The 20,765-nt window shown below is 34.4% G+C and overlaps 1 protein-coding gene across 1 annotated transcript; it reads left to right on the top strand.

Annotated features, from left to right (window-relative positions):
- Positions 1 to 351: 351 nt before the first annotated feature.
- LOC141451967 (uncharacterized) lies at positions 352 to 5,246 on the top strand. Its single transcript, XM_074123785.1, has 4 exons — positions 352 to 570; positions 760 to 829; positions 1,939 to 3,981; positions 4,399 to 5,246. The coding sequence occupies exons 1-4, from the start codon at positions 352 to 354 to the stop codon at positions 5,244 to 5,246; spliced, it is 3,180 nt and encodes a 1,059-aa protein (XP_073979886.1).
- The last annotated feature ends 15,519 nt before the right edge of the window (positions 5,247 to 20,765 follow it).

Genomic DNA, 20,765 nt, shown 5'->3' with positions numbered 1-20,765 from the left:
ATTTTGATTTGTATATTTTGTTACATAATAAAGTGATGGTCGACACATCGACACCAGCGCTACCAACAGGACGGTAGTGGCTGAAGCACAGTGTGACATGGTTTATTGCAGAGTAAAGAACTCATTTCATTTTTTCTAGTGAACCAGTGATTTATTCATACATATTTTGGTCATCCAAACCGGATCATTATCAGATTTATTGCATTGGGTGAGTCATTCACATTTCAATCCTTCTTTTCATAATTTCATAATTGTTTTCCATATCATTTTCAATAATAACCTGTATCATTTTTCCTTCATTTATCAAGTTAATTGAGGCGAGAATATTCATAATATTAAACTCATTTAATTATGGATGATATTAAGATATTAATTAGGCAAAGAGGTACCGTCAAAGGTAAAGTTACAAGACTTTTGTCTTTTATCAACGAGTTTGACGCAGATGATGTGGGGCAACTAGAAGCCAGACAATCTGCTATGCCAGATATTTTAAATCAATTTGAAGAAATTCAGTTCAAAATAGAGAATATTATCAGTGATGAGGAGGTTGCGGAACATGAGGAGTACAGAGTAGATTTTGAAAAACAATATGATACTTTATCCAAATTTAAAAACAAAATTAGTATGTTATAAGTTGCAAATAGTGAGAAAAATAAACAAATTTATCATAAATTAGCACTTGCAAAACTTCCGAAGATTAATCTTCCCATATTCAATGGAAGCTATGAAAATTGGCAACCATTTTTTGATTCATTTAAGACCTTAGTTCATAATCTAGAAGACATTGCAGAGGTCACTAAATTCCATTATTTAAGAGGATCATTAACAGGTGAGGCGGCAGATTTAATTGAATCTCTTACTGTCACAAATGATAATTATGAAGTAGCTTGGGAGCTATTGCAAGAAAGATATAACAATAAACGCATTATTGTTCAGTCACACATATCCGCCATATTTAATATTCCAAAATTAGAATATTCAAATTCAGGTGCCATTAGAAACCTTCAAAATAGCATCAAAAAGCAATTAAGATCCTTAAAAAATCTTAATCAACCCACAGATCAATGGGATAGTCTATTAATACATATCGTCAGCAGTAAATTAGATAAAATAACTTTAAAACAATGGGAAAATTCTTTAAAAGGCACAGAGGTTCCGACATTCGAAGAAATGTTTACGTTTTTAAATAATACATGTAATTCTCTGGAAAGTTACGAGGCTAAAAGTAAATCAAGCTCATTGCATATAAATTCAGAAAAATCCCGTAATAATAAACCAAAGGTTAAGGAACAAAATTGTTTTATCAGCCAAAATAAAAAAGACTGTAAAGTTTGTCCTCTATGTACTAAAACACATAATATTTTTAATTGTGATGCATTTTTAAAACAAACGTCGTTGGAGCGTAATGAAACTATTCAAAAATTAAAATTATGTTTCAATTGTTTATCTAAAGGGCATACAGTGAAAGATTGTAAAGGCGGCCATTGCAAAATATGCCAGGGTAAACACAACACATTACTTCATAAGAAATCAACAAATGCTAGTATTGGAGGGATTACCAACAAGCCCGATTTAACCGCGCCGACAAAGGAAGTTTCTTCTATTAATACTTCTTTATATAGCTTTTCTAATAATATTCCTAGAATTCTTTTATCACAGCTATTATCCATATTAAAGATAAATTTGGTAATGTGTTCAATTGTCGAGCCATTTTGGACAGCGGTTCCCAGTTAAGTTTTATAACAAAAAACTTGTGTAATAAATTGAAATTAGTAAAACATAAAACTTGCATCTCAATTAAAGGGCTTAACGGAAATAATTCGCATACAGCGTATTATATAAACACGAACATATATTCCGCAAAATCTAAATTTTCCACAACATTGAATTTACACGTATTACCTAACATTACTAATTTTATTCCAACACAAAATATAGATATTAAACAGTCTAGCATTCCGTATCACATACAAGATGATTTGGCAGATCCTACATTTTCTGAAAGCGCTAACGTAGACATATTGCTGGGAGCGGAAATATTCTTTCAATTATTGAAACCAGAGCAAATCGTTTGCAAGGATACTTCTTACTCATTAATATTTCAAAACACTGTTTTGGGTTGGATTGCTTCTGGAACAGTTGCTTCAAGGAGTTCCGCACCTGTTAATAGTTTCTTTACTACTGTTTCAAATTCAATGGAAATAGATACAAACGAATTCAAAGTTCATAAATTAACACCAGAAGAAAAATTGTGCAATAGTTTATACGAACAAACTTTTGAAAGAGGCAGTGATGGTAGATTCATAGTAGAATTACCATTCAAAAAGGATCCTGAATGTTTAAGTGACAACTTAAATAATGCAGTTAAAAGATTTCACAATTTAGAGCAAAGGTTCCACTCTCAACCTCAAATACATAAACAATATGTCGACTTCATGAGGGAATATGAGCAATTAGAGCACATGGAAGAAATCAAACCTAACGAATCTGTTAATAACTGCAAATATTATGTGCCTCATCATCCTGTTTTTAAGGAAAGTACAACTACACACATAAGAGTAGTGTTTGATGCCACTACTAGCCCTCCTGATGGTATTTCATTGAATTCCATTCTTTTAAAGGGGCCAGTCATTCAAAGTGATCTGTTCTCAATTATGCTAAGATTCAGGATGCACAAATATGTCTTGACGGCTGATATAGCCAAAATGTATCGTCAAATTTTAATTAAAAGACATCATGTTGAGTTTCAAAGAATTGTATGGAGAGAATCGCCTAATCAAGAGCTCAAACATTATCGTTTATTGACCTTAACTTACGGCACTACACCAGCCAGTTTCATTGCCACGAGATGTCTGGTACAATTAGCAGAAGAAAATAAAGCTGAATTTCCTACAGCATCAATGGTGATTGAAAGAGATTTTTACATGGATGATTTGATGACAGGTGCAGATGATTTCGAATCTTTAAAAAATATACAATTGCAAGTAACTAGTATTCTTAGTTCTGGTTGCTTTACCTTAAGGAAGTGGTGCTCGAATTCAAAGGATATCTTAAAGAAAATTTCATCCAAAGTAGAAGATCCTTATCACATTGTAGATATTGGAGCAAATGAGAGCATCAAAACTTTGGGATTAGCATGGAAACCCTTTTCAGACACTTTTGAATATAAAATACAACCTTTTCAACACTCCTTTGTAATTTCAAGACGAACCATATTATCAGAGTTGTTCAAGATATTCGATCCATTAGGCTTTTTAACACCTGTTGTCATAAAAGGAAAAATATTTATTCAGCAGCTTTGGATGAATAATTTAAAATGGGACGATCAGCTTCCGTATCAATTAGCAGTCAAATGGTGTAAGTTTTTTAATCAGCTCAGTGCAATTGAAGAATTTCAAATTCCACGTCGTGCAAAATATTCTGATAAAATGGAATTACACGGATTTTGCGATGCAAGTGAAAATGCTTATGCGGCAAGTGTTTATTTGCGTTCATTTGCAGAGACAAGTATTACTGTTCAGCTGTTATGTGCCAAGGCCAGAGTCGCTCCATTAAAGAAAAGAACTTTGCCTGAACTAGAACTAAATGGTGCTCAACTGTTAACACGGCTAATGTTGAAGGTCGCAAACGCTCTTAATGTCAACTGCAGAAAATGTAGATTTTGGACTGATTCATCCATAGTCTTAGCTTGGTTAAAAGGAAATCCATATCAGTGGAAAACATATGTAAGCAACAGGGTAGCATTCATTCAAGAAAATACTTTAATTCGGAATTGGAAACATGTGCGAAGCGAAGACAATCCTAGTGATGTTGCTTCTAGAGGAGTAGATGTTAGACACTTTATGAACCTTTCTATGTGGTTTAATGGGCCCTATTGGTTAGCATTAAATGAAAAAGATTGGCCACCAAGTAAAATCAATGAGAATATAGAGGAAATTCCAGAAGCAAAACCAATTAAATATTCGTTGATGAACGCTTGCAGTGAGAAGCAAACCTTTGAACTACTTTCTCGTTATTCTTCATGGGTTAAATTAGTCAGAATCGTAGCTTATATTTTGAGGTTCATAAATTCTCTTCAAGTGGAAAAGGAAAATCGAAGTTGCGATTTTTTAACTACAAGTGAATATAACAATGCAAAATTTAAAATATATCAATTAGTACTAGCAGAAGTGTTTTACATTGAAATCAAGACATTAGAAAAGGGAAATCAATTAAATAAGAAAAGTAAAATTCATAATTTAAATCCTTTTCTGGATAAAAACGGCATCTTAAGAGTAGGAGGGCGTTTAAGAAATGCATCACTCCCTGCAGATCAAGTTAATGCTATTATACTTCCATACGCACATCATGTTACAAAATTAATATTTAGATATTTTCATATTATTTATTTACATGCAGGACCTCAAAGTTTATTAACAGCCATTAGACAAATGTATTGGCCAATTAAAGGCAAAATAATGGCAAAACAAATCTGTAGAGAATGTGTCATCTGTTTTAAGGCTGAACCGAAAAATAAACCGGCTATCATGGGTCATTTACCTAAAGATAGAGTTAGCGTATCCAGACCATTCTCAATTACCGGACTAGATTTTGCTGGACCTATTATTATCAAATCAGGTGTTCGAAAATCCACTAAAACAACTAAGGCTTATATTTGTGTTTTCGTATGTTTTGCGGCTCGTGCGATACATTTAGAGGTCGTTAGTGATCTCACAACGAATGCTTTCCTTGCTGCCTTAAGGAGATTTATGTCTAGGAGAGGCGTATGTACTAGAATATATTCGGACAATGCCACCAACTTCGTGGGTGCTGCTAAAGAACTAAACAAGTTATTTAAAAATAAAGAAATAAATCAATCAGTTCCTGAATTATTGGCTTCAGAAGGTATAGAATGGAAATTTATACCCGCCCGTTCGCCACATTTTGGAGGAATTTGGGAAGCAGGAGTTAAAAGTGTTAAGTATCATCTTAAAAGAGTTATAGGCAATTCAATATTAAATTTCGAAGAGTTATACACAGTATTAACTCAAATAGAAGCTATTTTAAATTCTCGCCCATTAACTTATCTTTCTTCCTGTCCTGAAGACCTTTCCCTACTAACCCCTTCACACTTCCTAGTTGGTGACTCGCTTGCAATGCCGTCAGAAACGGATACACAAGTACACCAGTCAACAGGCTCAAACGTTGGCAAATGGTTCAATCTGTCGTCCAGCATTTCTGGAGAAGATGGAAAACGGAATTTCTAATGCAGCTGCAGCAAAGATACAAATGGAAAGACCGACACAAGAACGTGCAAGTAGGAGACGTTGTTCTCTTAGACAATCCTGCTTTACAACCACAACAATGGATTTTAGCAAGAGTAGTTCAGATACACACTGGCTCGGATGGCGTCGTACGTGTAGCTACAGTTAAGACAAGCTCCAGTAAACAGTTTACAAGGACTGTGAATAAACTGTACCCGCTTCCACTTCCTGATCAAGAAGAGGAATGATGTCATTGAATGAAGAGCAATGAAAATTTGAAAATTGTTTGTTTTTTGTTTGTTTTTTTTGAAAGACTTTCGCCTTTCAAGGGGGGGTGGATGTTAAGTCATAAATTGTATGCATCAGGCTCTATTGAATTATGTATTTTGAATTGTGTATATATTTTGATTTGTATATTTTGTTACATAATAAAGTGATGGTCGACACATCGACACCAGCGATACCAACAGGACGGTAGTGGCTGAAGCACAGTGTGTCATGGTTTATTGCAGAGTAAAGAACTCATTTCATTTTTTCTAGTGAACCAGTGATTTATTCATACAAAGATTGAATATTATATTTATTGTTTCATTTTAATGAATAATTAAAAGTAAAAATTTAGCAAAATTTTCAGTAATTGAACTATTTATTACATATTTTGTTAAGCCCTTCAGTGCACATGTCTCTTAAGAAAATGATAGTTACTAACCACTCTCCCACTCTATCCTTCTCCAAAGGAAATTCAAAAAATGGCAAGAAGGGTCAGTTCTATCTGAACTTTGCTGTCTTGCATAGCTTAATTTCTTGCTAACAAGTTAAAAATTCTTTCATTACAAGTTTAAAATATTATATATTTATTTGTTATTAAAATTAAACTTTTTTTATATAACATAAATTTCTTAATGTTACTTCACTTCACTTCTTCTGGTTGAGATCATCTACTTTGCAGACTCCAAAACAACAGTACATCTCCAGAAGTGAGTTACAACACGTTTTTACGCAGTAAGTTACATTACTTTTTATTATTTCCATAAAATTTGTAAGTGTAGTATTTAGTGCTGTTTCTCTGTAAGTTTCTGATTTCTATTTCGCACACTGTTCCAGTAACTGTAATACACTTTTATATTTAATCTAGCACCTTACTTTACTAGTCCTTGCTTCTAAGTATTTCTCTTTTACTCATTAATTTTTTATTTAATTATTAAATCAGTTTCATTTTACTATTGTAATTGTTATTGTATTTTAATTCATTGATTAAATTTAGTTCTTCCACAAAATCTATAATTGTGTCATACATATATTTGTTATTAACTATAACTTTTTTTTATTCATTCTAGAATAAGGGTATTTGTTGTTGTAATATAGTAGTCTTTTATTTACTTATTACATTTCTTAACATTCTTTCATTAAAAATGCCTAAAAAACCAAATGTTTCTTCGGAAGTTTTACGCAGTACTATAGCGAAACATGTAGCTGGGATATTGCATTGTGGTAGAATCCCTGTGCCAAGTAATACCATCTATAAGGAAATTATCAAAGACTTAGATTATAAAGTCAGCGCAAAAGCTGTGTAAAATTTCTTAAGAAGAAACGCCATTGAAATAATTCCACAGCTTTTGAATAAAATAGAAGAAAAGATGGAAAATATTTCACAAGAAGGCATTTCTAGTGAAGAGGAGGAAGCTGATAAAAGCGATTCAAGTACTAGCGTTTCTTGTCAGTTTGATTTACATATAAATGCAGAGCAGTGGCAGTTGATAAGACCACACTCTATTTTTACTGCGAGAAATGAAACATGTAGGCCAAACATTAAGTTCAGAAGGAGGACTGTTCTTCCAAAGGGTAGTTGGACTCATACACTGAATGACTTAATATATGAAACAAAAAAGTTTCCTTGTACTTGGATATTTCGTCCAGGCACAGGAAACAATTTTGTTGAGTCCAAATGCAAACAGTGTGGAGCCACTTTAACAATAGCTAAGGTACTTGATGAAGAACAGAGTAACATTAAATTGCACTGTTCAGTTTATGATTACGATCCAGAAATGAAACACGATAGTGCAGTAAAGAGAAAATTATCGGGAATAAAGAGGTTGCAGGTTGATGATAGTTTAAGTAAAATGACTGCTACCTCATATCGTAGAGAACTGGCTAATGAGCTGATGACTTTTGGAGATAAAGAACCTCCTCATGTCCATTCAGATCAGGTATATCGTCAAGCCAAGTATGAGAGTAATTTAGAGAAACGATTGCATAGAAACCCTGTACTTGCAATCTGGTCCATGAAGTATACCCTCCCATATATTGGCAGTGTCCACAGCTGTGGTTTAGATCCTTTCTTTGTTCACTATTGGACATTCTCCCAAGTTGCGTTGTATAAGAAGTATAGCTCTGAAAATTACACTGTATTGTCAGTAGATGCTACGGGTAGTCTTATAAATCGGTTAGTACGTCATCCGAAACCTGAGGGATAGACGGAAGAAGAATGGAGAGCCCTGAAGAAGAGTTTCACTGATATAAATTTTTATTTTACTGTTTTATTTTAATTACTATTTATTTTCATTCCAACCACCATAAAACTCAACTGACATTGTTGGTGAAGTTCCCAAGTGGAGAGCCCTGAAGAAGAGGTGGAATATGGCAGAAGCTCACACAATTCCTGGCAGAAGCCAGAGGTAATTTATAATTCTTACAAGTTTCACTGATATAAATTTTTATTTTACTGTTTCATTTTAATTACTATTTATTTTCATTCCAACCACCATAAAACTCATCTGACATTGTTGGTGAAGTTCCCAAAAGAAGAAGAACAACAAGGAAATAAAATTCCTGGCTGGAGCCCAAGGTCCATTTACAATTTTAATAAGTTTCACTATCATGGACATTTTTTTCCTCCCTCGTTGCTCGGTTGTAGCAAGAGATATTTTTAAACCTACATATCAAGAATGTGAGAGAATTTTTATTATTTCCACCTCATTGCTTGTTTAATTATCCTCCTACCATCTTTTGCAGGAAATAAATTAGGACAAACATATGGTTTCATAAGATTTAATCAGTTTTACGTGATAGTATTTAGGGTGAAGGGACCAGTAATTGACACCCCTTCAACAAAAGGGTATTATATGGGATATGAGCCGTTTTTAGAGATGATTCTTTCAATTTCGTTATTAAGAAGCCTTTGGGCAGCAGCTCCAGTAATATATTAATTATTGCAAAGTTCCTTGGTATCAGTAGACGGTTATTTGTTTTAAAAGTTCAAAATCAAGGAAAAAAACAAGCTGTTGCTAAGGTGGATTGATAAGAAAATAAGTTTACTTTTTCCTTATTTTTCGTTTATTTGTTCAAATCTTCGTGACAAATCTAATTGACATGTTGGTCAATCACTATAAAATGATGTTACTTAATAAAAATTGTCTTCCATTCGTCAACATTCGGGAGAAAGTAAGAAATCTTTTTTTTTTTGTATTATTTATTTTATTTATTTTGTAAATAAAAATTATCGGTTGAAGTTCATTCTCCGACCAAATTTTTTTTTTTACTTTATTTTATTAGGTAGTAGACAATCATTAAAAATATGTAATAATTATTCTAGGTTAATATTAAATAATATAGTTTTCTTCAATATTAATATAAGTGTTCTTCCCAGAAATAATGTTTTATACATGTAATATAAAATAGGTAAAGATACGCATATTTTTAGTAAATTATATTAGTACAAGTAATTAAAGGGAGTGCATTCAATTTTAATTTAAGAATGAATAATTATTGCTTACTAATTTATTTGATAATTTATTGTAATTTGTGCTCTCGAATTCTTCTGTAAGACCAACACTATATTCAAATTTGGTTTTAACTCCTTAATTCAAAATTCAACTGTAACCTGCAGTAACTAAGTAAGTATTCCACCATTTTCATTGCATCTGTATGTGATTACTCAGAATAAAGGGCATAAGAAAAACTTTCTCTTTTGGAAACCAAGAATGCATTCTAAAGATAGAGAAGTAACAATGAATGAAAATAAAGACCATGTCATGTTAGGAATGCAGTTACTTTCAGCAAGTAATGGAAACATAGAAATTGATGGTAAAAGAAATTATTTTTTAAAGTACATATTTTAAATTAACATTTCAACAGCAAAGCGTAAATTTGGCAAATAGCCGACAAAAACAAATAATAAAAAGCAAAAAAATTCAAAAAATAAAAAGTCGCAAGACCAACGTGACACCATCGACAATTCACTTGTGGCCAGGGTAAGTAGAGGCTGTCCGCAAGGAGGCGTTTTGTCGCCATTGCTGTGGACGTTATTAGCCGATGAAATCCTGACCAAATTAACCTCGGAAGGTTTTCATTGCCTTGGGTTCGCGGACGATCTGGCGATCGTGGTGAGGGGGCGGTTCGCGGTAACCGTCTCGGAGCGCACTCAGGAGGCGCTCAATATTGTGAACAAATGGTGTAGAGCGGAGGGTCTCTCCATCAATCCCCACAAAACTCAAGTGGTTCCTTTTACAAGGAAGAGAAATTTACAAGGCTTACAACAGCCAATGCTCGGAGGGGTTGCGATCCCCTTTGCCATGGAAGCCAAATATTTGGGAGTTATTTTTGACCGAAGGCTGACATGGAATTCCCATATTAATGTTACCGCACACAAAGCCAAAATCGCCATGGGTAGCTGCAGGAGGCTATGCGGTAAAAGTTGGGGATTAAGCCCGAAAATGGCTCTGTGGTTTTATACCTGTGTCGTGAGACCAATTGTAACCCACGGAGCGGTGGCGTGGTGGACGAAGACCTTGCAGATGGGAGGGCCGGGAGCGCTCGGAAGTATTCAAAGGCTGGCCTGCTTGAGTACGATGGGTGCCATGATGACTACCCCCACTGCGGCCTTGGAGGTCCTGTTAAACCTTCCACCACTCCACATTCACGTCCAGGGCGTGGCAAGAGCAGTTGTGGCACGACTACAACAGGGACAAGCTCCCATTTATCCCAGGCATACTGGGAAACATCAAGATCTATGGGAGGAGCTGGAGGCGGACCCGATTTTGGGCCTGCCTACGGACATAATGACTCCTAGGTATGACTTCCAAAAACCCTTCAAAGTCCTGATATTGGACAGAGGGGCATGGAAGAATGGACCGCCAATTACAGGCGAATCTATGTGGTACACGGACGGGTCCAAGATGGATGACGGAGTGGGAGCCGGCGTGTACGGGGCTCATCCGAGATGTAATATCTCGGTGAGCCTGGGAAGGCTAGCTACGGTCTTTCAGGCGGAGCTAGTCGCGATTATTATCTGCGCCACCGAAATAAGAAGGTGGGGAGTGCATAACTCCAGAGTAGTCATTTATTCGGATAGCCAGGCTGCTATGCGGGCAATTGACTCGTGGAAGATCAGCTCAAGGCTGGTGTGGGACTGCCTAGGTGCACTGAAGGAAATTAGTAGCCATAATAAGGTCTTCCTGGTTTGGGTACCTATATCAATAGTAGATAAGTAACTAACTGCCAGCATACACCAGCGGCTGATGGGTTTCCTTTCAGCCATAAATACATATCAATAATAGCAAACAATTGTATTTTTCTTTTACCTTCAACTTTACAAATAACTATTTTAGTAATATCAAAAGCTTTTTTCGTTTGTGCCGCCATACCAAGCGAGATATTGGCGTGTCAAGTAAACATGAGAAAATTGATATAACTTTTCATTTTTTTAATTTTTTCGAAATTTCTTTTTACCAATCTCTTTCGCCTCATTTCTGCTGGTGATTTGCAAAAATATCAATGTTTGTGCCGCATTATTAAGCAAGATATTCGCATGTCAATTTGGTATGGCCAATTTTTATTTTTGAGATTTTTCCAAATTTGTTTTAATATTCGTTTGGGCTTCGTTTGTGCCGGCGATTCACCAAATTTCATCGTTTGTGCCGCATTATTAAGCGAGATATTCGCGTGTCAACTTAATATGAGAAAAATTGATATAAATATTTTTATTTTTGAGTTTTTCCAAAATTTCTTTTTACCTTCCGTTTGGGCTTCGTTTGTACCGGTGATTCACTAAATTTCATCGTTTGTGCAGCATTATTTTGCGAGATTTTCTCATGTCAAGTTGGTCTGTCCACTTTTTGCAGTTTTTTCAATGTTTCTTTTAACCATTCGTTTGTGCCGCGTTTGTGCCGGCCATTCCCCAAATTTCAGCCATTTAGGTCAAAAACTGAAAAAGTTATTAAGGATTTAAAGTGGCCATACCAACTTGACGGAAGTTGGACATGCGAATTCGCTTGTCTTTAAGATTTCTCAAAATTTCTTTTTGCCAATCTCTTTGGCCTCGTTTGTGCCGGCGATTCACCAAATTTCATCGTTTGTTCCGCAATAATAAATAAGTCAATAAAGAAAAACTGTTACTGACATACTGACGCCAGCAGCGCATCTCTGCGTCAACTAAAGTAAGTAACTGCCAGCATACACCAGCGGCTGATGGGTTTCCTTTCAGCCATAAATACATATCAATAATAGCAAATAATAGAATTTTTCTTTTACCTACAACTTTACAAATAACTAATTTAGTAATATCTAAAGCTTTTTTCGTTTGTGCCGCCATACCAAGCGAGATATTAGCGTGTCAAGTAAATATGTGAAAAATAGATATAACTTTTCATTTTTTAAATTTTTTCAAAATTTTTTTTTGCCAATCCCTTTGGCCTCGTTTCTGCTTGAGATTTGCCAAATTTCATCGTTTTTGCCGCATTATTAAGCGAGATATTCGCATGTCAAGTTGGTCTGGCCACTGTTTATTTTTTGAGTTTTTTCAAAATTTTATTTTACCATTCGTTTGTGCAGGCCATTCCCCAAATTTCAGCTATTAACCTCAAAAATTGAAAAAGTTATTAAGGATTTAAAGTGGCCATACCAACTTGACGGAAATTGGACATGTGCTTTCGCTTGTCTTTAAGATTTTTCAAAATTTAATTTTCCCAATCTCTTTGGCCTCGTTTGTGCCGGCGATTCACCAAATTTCATCGCTTGTGCCGCAATATTAAAGAAGTTATTAAAGAAAAACTGTTACTGACATACTGACGCCAGCAGCGCATCTCTACGTCAACTAAAGTAACTAACTGCCAGCATACACCACCGGCTGATGGATTTCTTTCAGCCATAAATACATATCAATTATACCAAATAATTGTATTTTTCTTTTACCTACAACTTTACAAATAACTATTTTAGTAATATCAAAAGCTATTTTCGTTTGTGCCGCCATACCAAGCGAGATATTGGCGTGTCAAGTAAATATGAAAAAAATTTATATAACTTTTCATTTTTTTAATTTTTTCTAAATTTTTTTTTACCAATCTCTTTGGCCTCATTTCTGCTGGTGATTTGCAAAAATTTCATCGTTTGTGCCGCATTATTAAGCGAGATGTTCGCAAGTCAAGTTGGTTTCGCGACTTTTTATTTTTGAGTTTTTCCAAAATTTCTTTATACCACTCGTTTCTGCCGGCGATTCGCCAAATTTCATCGTTTCTCCCGCATTACTAGGCGAGATATTCGCGTGTCAATTTAATATGCGATAAATTAATATAACTATTTATTTTTTGAATTTTTTCAAAAATTTTTTTTTGCCAATCTCTTTGGCCTCGTTTGTGCCGCTGATTCGCCAAATTTCATCCTTTGTGCCGCATTATTAAGGAAGATATTCGCATGTCAATTTGGTATGGCCATATTTCATTTTTGAGATTTTTACAAATTTCTTTTATGTTTGGGCTTCGTTTGTGCCGGCGATTCACCAAATTTCATCGTTTGTGCCGCATTATTATGCGAGATATTCTCATGTCATGTTGAGCTGTCCACTTTGTATTTTTGCAGTTTTTTCAATGTTTCTTTTAACTATTCGTTTGTGCCGCGTTTGTGCCGGCCATTCCCCAAATTTCAGCCATTTAGGTCAAAAATTGAAAAAGTTATTAAGGATTTAAAGTGGCCATACCAACTTGACGGAAGTTGGACATGCGAATTCGCTTGTCTTTAAGATTTCTCAAAATTTCTTTTTGCCAATCTCTTTGGCCTCGTTTGTGCCGGCGATTCACCAAATTTCATCGTTTGTTCCGCAATAATAAATAAGTTAATAAAGAAAGCTGTTACTGACATACTGACGTTATCAGCGCATCTCTACGTTAACTGATGTAACTAACTGCCAGCATACACCAGCTGCTGATGGGTTTCCTTTCAGCCATAAATACATATCAATTATAGCAAATAATTGTATTTTTCTTTTACCTACGACTATTTTAGTAGTATCAATAACTGTAATTTGGTGAATCAGCGGCACAAACGAGGCCAAAGAGATTGGCAAAAAGAAATTTTGAAAAAATTCAAAAAATAAATAGTTATATTAATTTTTTGCATATTAAATTGACACGCGAATATCTCGCCTAATAATGCGGGAAAATGATGGAATTTGGTGAATCGCTGGCACAAACGAATGGTATAAAGAAATTTTGGAAAAACTCAAAAATAAAAAGTCGCGAAACCAACTTGACTTAATAATATCTTGCTTAATAATGCGGCACAAACGATGAAATTTTTTCAAATCACCAGCAGAAATGAGGCCAAAGAGATTGGTAAAAAAAAATTTAGAAAAAATTAAAAAAATGAAAAGTTATATAAATTTTTTTCATATTTACTTGACACGCCAATATCTCGCTTGGTATGGCGGCACAAACGAAAATAGCTTTTGATATTACTAAAATAGTTATTTGTAAAGTTGTAGGTAAAAGAAAAATACAATTATTTGCTATAATTGATATGTATTTATGGCTGAAAGAAATCCATCAGCCGCTGGTGTATGCTGGCAGTTAGTTTCTTTAGTTGACGTAGAGATGCGCTGCTGGCGTCAGTATGTCAGTAACAGTTTTTCTTTAATAACTTCTTTAATATTGCGGCACAAGCGATGAAATTTGGTGAATCGCCGGCACAAACGAGGCCAAAGAGATTGCGAAAATGAAATTTTGAAAAATCTTAAAGACAAGCGAAAGCACATGTCCAATTTCCGTCAAGTTGGTATGGCTATTTTAAATCCTTAATAACTTTTTCAATTTTTGACGTTAATAGCTGAAATTTGGGGAATGGCCGGCACAAACGAATGGTTAAAAGAAACATTGAAAAAACTGCAAAAATACAAAGTGGACAGACCAACTTGACATGAGAAAATGTCGCAAAATAATGCTGCACAAACGATGAAATTTAGTGAATCACCGGCACAAACGAAGCCCAAACGGAAGGTAAAAAGAAATTTTGGAATAAATCAAAAATAAAAATATTTATATCAATTTTTCTCATATTAAGTTGACACGCGAATATCTCGCTTAATAATGCGGCACAAACGATGAAATTTGACGAATCAGCGGCACAAATGAGGCCAAAGAGATTGGCAAAAAGAAATTTTAAAAAAATTCAAAAAATAAATAGTTATATCAATTTTTCGCTTTTTAAGTTGACACGCGAATATTTCGCCTAAAAATGCGGCACAAACGATGAAATTTGGTGAATCGCCGGCACAAACGAAGCCCAAACGAATATTAAAACAAATTTTGAAAAATCTCTAAATATAAAGTGGCCATACCAAATTGACATGCGAATATCTTGCTTAATTATGCGGCACAAACATTGAAATTTTTGCAAATCACCAGCAGAAATGAGGCCAAAGAGATTGGTAAAAAGAAATTACGAAAAAATTAAAAAAATGGAAAGGTATATCAATTTTCTCATATTTACTTGACACGCCAATATCTCGCTTGGTATGGCGGCACAAACGAAAAAAGCTTTTGATATTACTAAAATAGTTATTTGTAAAGTTGTAGGTAAAAGAAAAATAAAATTATTTGATATAATTGATATGTATTTATGGCTGAAAGGAAACCCATCGGCAGCTGGTGTATGCTGGCAGTTAGTTACATCAGTTAACGTAGAGATGCGCTGCTGGCGTCAGTTGTTCTTTAATAACTTCTTTAATATGGCGGCACAAACGATGAAATTTGGTGAATTGCCGGCACAAACGAGGCCAAAGAGATTGGCAAAAAGAAATTTTGAAAAATCTTAAACACAAGCGAAATCGCAAGTCCAACTTCCGTCAAGTTGGTATGGCCACTTTAAATCCTTAATAACGTTTTCAACATTTGAGCTAAATGGCTGAAATTTGGGGAATGGTCGGCACAAACGCGGCACAAATGAATGGTAAAAAGAAATATAGAAAAAATTCAAAAAATAAATAGTTAGATCAATTTTTCGCATATTAAGTTGACACGCGAATATCTCGCCTAATAGTGCGGCAAAAACGATGAAATTTGGTGAATCCCTGGCACAAACGAAGCCCAAACGAATGGTAAAAAGAAATTTTGAAAAAACTCAAAAATAAAAAGTGGCCATACCAAGTTGGCATGAGAATATCTCGCTTGTCAATGCGGCACAAACGATGATATTTGGCCAATCAATCACCAGCAGAAACGAGGCCAAAGAGATTGGCAAAAAGAAATTATGAAAAAATTCAAAAAATAAATAGTTATATCAATTTTTCTCATATTAAGTTGACACGCGAATATCTCGCATAATAATGCGGCACAAACGTAAGAAACTATTGATATTACTAAAACAAAGAGATTGGCAAAAAGATATTTTGAAAAATTTTAAAGACAAGCTAATTCGGATGTCAAACTTCCGTCAAGTTGGTATGACCAATTTAAATCCTTAATAACTTTTTCAACTTTTGAGCTAAACTGCTGAAATTTGGGGAATGGCCGGCACAAACGCGGCACAAAGAATGGTAAAAAGAAATATAGAAAAAATTCAAAAAATAAATAGTTATATCAATTTTTCGCATATTAGGTTGACGCGAATATCTCGCCTAATAATGCGGCAAAAACGATGAAATTTGGTGAATTGCCGGCACAAAAAAGGCCAAACGAATCGTAAAAAGAAATTTTGAAAAAACTCAAAAATAAAAAGTGGCTATACCAACTTGAGATGAGAATATCTCGCTTGTAATTGCGGCACAAACGATGATATTTGGTGAATCGCCTGCACAAGCGAGGCCAAAGAGATTGGCACAAAGAAATTTTGAAAAATTTTAAAGACAAGCGAAATCGCATGTCCAATTTCCATCAAGTTGGTAAGGCCACTTTAAATCCTTAATAACTTTTTCAATTTTTGAGCTAAATGGCTGAAATTTGGGGAATGGCCGGCACAAACGCGGAACAAACGAATGGTTAAAAGAAACTTTGAAAAAACTCAAAAAATAAAAAGTGGAAGACCAACTTGACATGCGAATATCTCAGCTAATAATGCAGCCAAACGATGAAATTTGGTGAATTGCCGTCACAAAAAAGGCCAAACGAATGGTAAAAAGAAATTTTGAAAAACATCAAAAATTAAAAGTGGCTATACCAACTTGAGATACGAATATCTCGCATAATAATGCGGCATAAAAAATGAAATTTGGCGAATCACCAGCAGAAACGAGGCCAAAGAGATTGGCAAAAAGAAATTTTGAAAAAATTCGAAAAATAAATAGTTATATCAATTTTTTGCATATTAAGTTGACACGCGAATATCTCGCATAATAATGCGGCACAAACGATGAAAATTGGTGAATCGCCGGCACAAACGAAGCCCAAACGAAAAAGAAATTTGTAAAAATCTCAAAAATAAAATATGGCCATACCAAATTGACATGCGAATATCTTGCTTAATAATGCGGCACAAAGGATGAAATTTGGCGAATCAGCGGCACAAACGAGGCCAAAGATATTGGCTAAAAAATTTTTTGAAAAAATTCAAAAAATAAATAGTTATATTAATTTATCGCATATTAAATTGACACGCGAATATCTCGCCTAGTAATGTGGGACAAACGATGAAATTTGGTGAATCGCCGGCAGAAACGAATGGTATAAAGAAATTTTGGAAAAACTCAAAAATAAAAAGTCGCGAAACCAACTAGACTTGCGAATATCTCGCATAATAATGCGGCACAAACGATGAAATTTTTGCAAATCACCAGCAGAAATGAGGCCAAAGAGATTGGTAAAAAAATATTTAGAAAAAATTAAAAAAATGAAAAGTTATATAAATTTTTTTCATATTTATTTGACACGCCAATATCTCGCTTGGTATGGCGGCACAAACGAAAATAGCTTTTGATATTACTAAAATAGTTATTTGTAAAGTTGTAGGTAAAAGAAAAATACAATTATTTGCTGTAATAGATAAGTATTTATAGATAAATTATCAACCCATCAACCGCTGGTGTATGCTGGCAGTTAGTTACTTTAGTTGACGTAGAGATGCGCTGCTGGCGTCAGTATGTCAGTAAAAGTTTTTCTTTAATAACTTCTTTAATATTGCGGCACAAGCGATGAAATTTGGTGAATCGCCGTCACAAACGAGGCCAAAGAGATTGGGAAAATGAAATTTTGAAAAATCTTAAAGACAAGCGAAAGCACATGTCCAATTTCCGTCAAGTTGGTATGGCCACATTAAATCCTTAATAACTTTTTCAATTTTTGACGTTAATAGCTGAAATTTGGGGAATGGCCGGCACAAACGCGGCACAAACGAATGGTTAAAAGAAACATTGAAAAAACTGCAAAAATACAAAGTGGACAGACCAACTTGAAATGAGAAAATCTCGCAAAATAGTGCTGCACAAACGATGAAATTTAGTGAATCACCGGCACAAACGAAGCCCAAACGGAAGGTAAAAAGAAATTTTGGAAAAACTCAAAAATAAAAATATTTATATCAATTTTTCTCATATTAAGTTTACACGCGAATATCTCGCTTAATAATGCGGCACAAACGATGAAATTTGATGAATCAGCGGCACAAATGAGGCCAAAGAGATTGGCAAAAAGAAATTTTAAAAAATTCAAAAAATAGTTATATCAATTTTTCGCATATTAAGTTGACACGCGAATATCTCGCAAAATAGTGCTGCACAAACGATGAAATTTAGTGAATCACCGGCACAAACGAAGCCCAAACGGAAGGTAAAAAGAAATTTTGGAAAAACTCAAAAATAAAAATATTTATATCAATTTTTCTCATATTAAGTTTACACGCGAATATCTCGCTTAATAATGCGGCACAAACGATGAAATTTGATGAATCAGCGGCACAAATGAGGCCAAAGAGATTGGCAAAAAGAAATTTTAAAAAATTCAAAAAATAGTTATATCAATTTTTCGCATATTAAGTTGACACGCGAATATCTCGCTTAATAATGCGTCACAAACGATGAAATTTGACGAATCAGCGGCACAAATGAGGCCAAAGAGATTGGCAAAAAGAAATTTTAAAAAAATTCAAAAAATAAATAGTTATATCAATTTTTCGCATAATAAGTTGACACGCGAATATTTCGCCTAAAAATGCGGCACAAACGATGAAATTTGGTGAATCGCCGGCACAAACGAAGCCCAAACGAATATTAAAACAAATTTGGAAAAATCTCAAAAATAAAAACTGGCCATACCAAATTGACATGCGAATATCTTGCTCAATAATGCGGCACAAACATTGAAATTTTTGCAAATCACCAGCAGAAATGAGGCCAAAGAGATTGGTAAAAAGAAATTTCGAAAAAATTTCAAAAATTAAAAGTTATATCAATTTTCTCATATTTACTTGACACGCCAATATCTCGCTTGGTATGGCAGGACAAACGAAAAAAGCTTTTGATATTACTAAAATAGTTATTTGTAAAGTTGTAGGTAAAAGAAAAATACAATTATTTTCTATTATTGATATGTATTTATGGATGAAAGGAAACCCATCAGCCGCTGGTGTATGCTGGCAGTTAGTTACTTTAGTTGACGTAGAGATGCGCTGCTGGCGTCAGTATGTCAGTAACAGTTTTTCATTAATAACTTGTTTAATATTGCGGCACAAGCGATGAAATTTGGTGAATCGCCGTCAGAAACGAGGCCAAAGAGATTGGCAAAAAAAAATTTTGAAAAAATTTAAAAAATGAAAAGTTATATCTATTTTTCACATATTTACTTGACACGCTAATATCTCGCTTGGTATGGCGGCACAAACGAAAAATGCTTTAGATATTACTAAATTAGTTATTTGTAAAGTTGTAGGTAAAAGAAAAATTCTATTATTTGCTATTATTGATATGTATTTATGGCTGAAAGGAAACCCATCAGCCGCTGGTGTATGCTGGCAGTTATTTACTTTAGTTGACGCAGAGATGCGCTGCTGGCGACAGTATGTCAGTAACAGTTTTTCTTTATTAACTTCTTTATTATTGCGGAACAAACGATGAAATTTGGTGAATCGCCGGCACAAACGAGGCCAAAGAGATTGGCAAAAAGAAATTTTGAGAAATCTTAAAGACAAGCGAATTCGCATGTCCAACATCCGTCAAGTTGGTATGGCCACTTTAAATCCTTAATAACTTTTTCAATTTTTGACCTAAATGGCTGAAATTTGGGGAATGGCCGGCACAAACGAATGGTTAAAAGAAACATTGAAAAAACTGCAAAAATACAAAGTGGACAGACCAACTTGAAATGAGAAAATCTCGCAAAATAATGCTGCACAAACGATGAAATTTAGTGAATCACCGGCACAAACGAAGCCCAAACGGAAAGTAAAAAGAAATTTTGGAAAAACTCAAAAATAAAAATATTTATATCAATTTTTCCCATATTAAGTTGACACGCGAATATCTCGCTTAATAATGCGGCACAAACGATGAAATTTGACGAATCAGCGGCACAAATGAGGCCAAAGAGATTGGCAAAAAGAAATTTTAAAAAAATTCAAAAAATAAATAGTTATATCAATTTTTCGAATATTAAGTTGACACGCGAATATTTCGCCTAAAAATGCGGCACAAACGATGAAATTTGGTGAATCGCCGGCACAAACGAAGCCCAAACGAATATTAAAACAAATTTGGAAAAATCTCAAAAATAAAAAGTGGCCATACCAAATTGACATGCGAATATCTTGCTTAATAATGCGGCACAAACATTGAAATTTTTGCAAATCACCAGCAGAAATGAGGCCAAAGAGATTGGTAAAAAGAAATTTCGAAAAAATTAAAAAATGAAAAGTTATATCAATTTTCTCATATTTACTTGACACGCCAATATCTCGCTTGGTATGGCGGCACAAACGAAAAAAGCTTTTGATATTACTAAAATAGTTATTTGTAAAGTTGTAGGTAAATGAAAAATACAATTATTTGCTATTATTGATATGTATTTATGGATGAAAGGAAACCCATCAGCCGCTGGTGTATGCTGGCAGTTAGTTACTTTAGTTGACGTAGAGATGCGCTGCTGGCGTCAGTATGTCAGTAACAGTTTTTCATTAACAACTTGTTTAATATTGCGGCACAAGCGATGAAATTTGGTGAATCGCCGTCAGAAACGAGGCCAAAGAGATTGGCAAAAAGAAATTTTGAAAAATTTTAAAGACTAGCTAATTCGCATGTCAAACTTCCGTCAAGTTGGTATGACCAATTTA

This window comes from Rhodnius prolixus, unplaced genomic scaffold, assembly GCF_049639745.1.
Source record: "Rhodnius prolixus isolate KJV_2025 unplaced genomic scaffold, Rpr scaffold_20, whole genome shotgun sequence".
NCBI classification, from domain to species: domain Eukaryota; kingdom Metazoa; phylum Arthropoda; class Insecta; order Hemiptera; family Reduviidae; genus Rhodnius; species Rhodnius prolixus.
The sequence above is the reverse complement of the archived record's forward strand: the minus strand, read 5'-3'. Positions and strand labels throughout refer to the sequence as shown.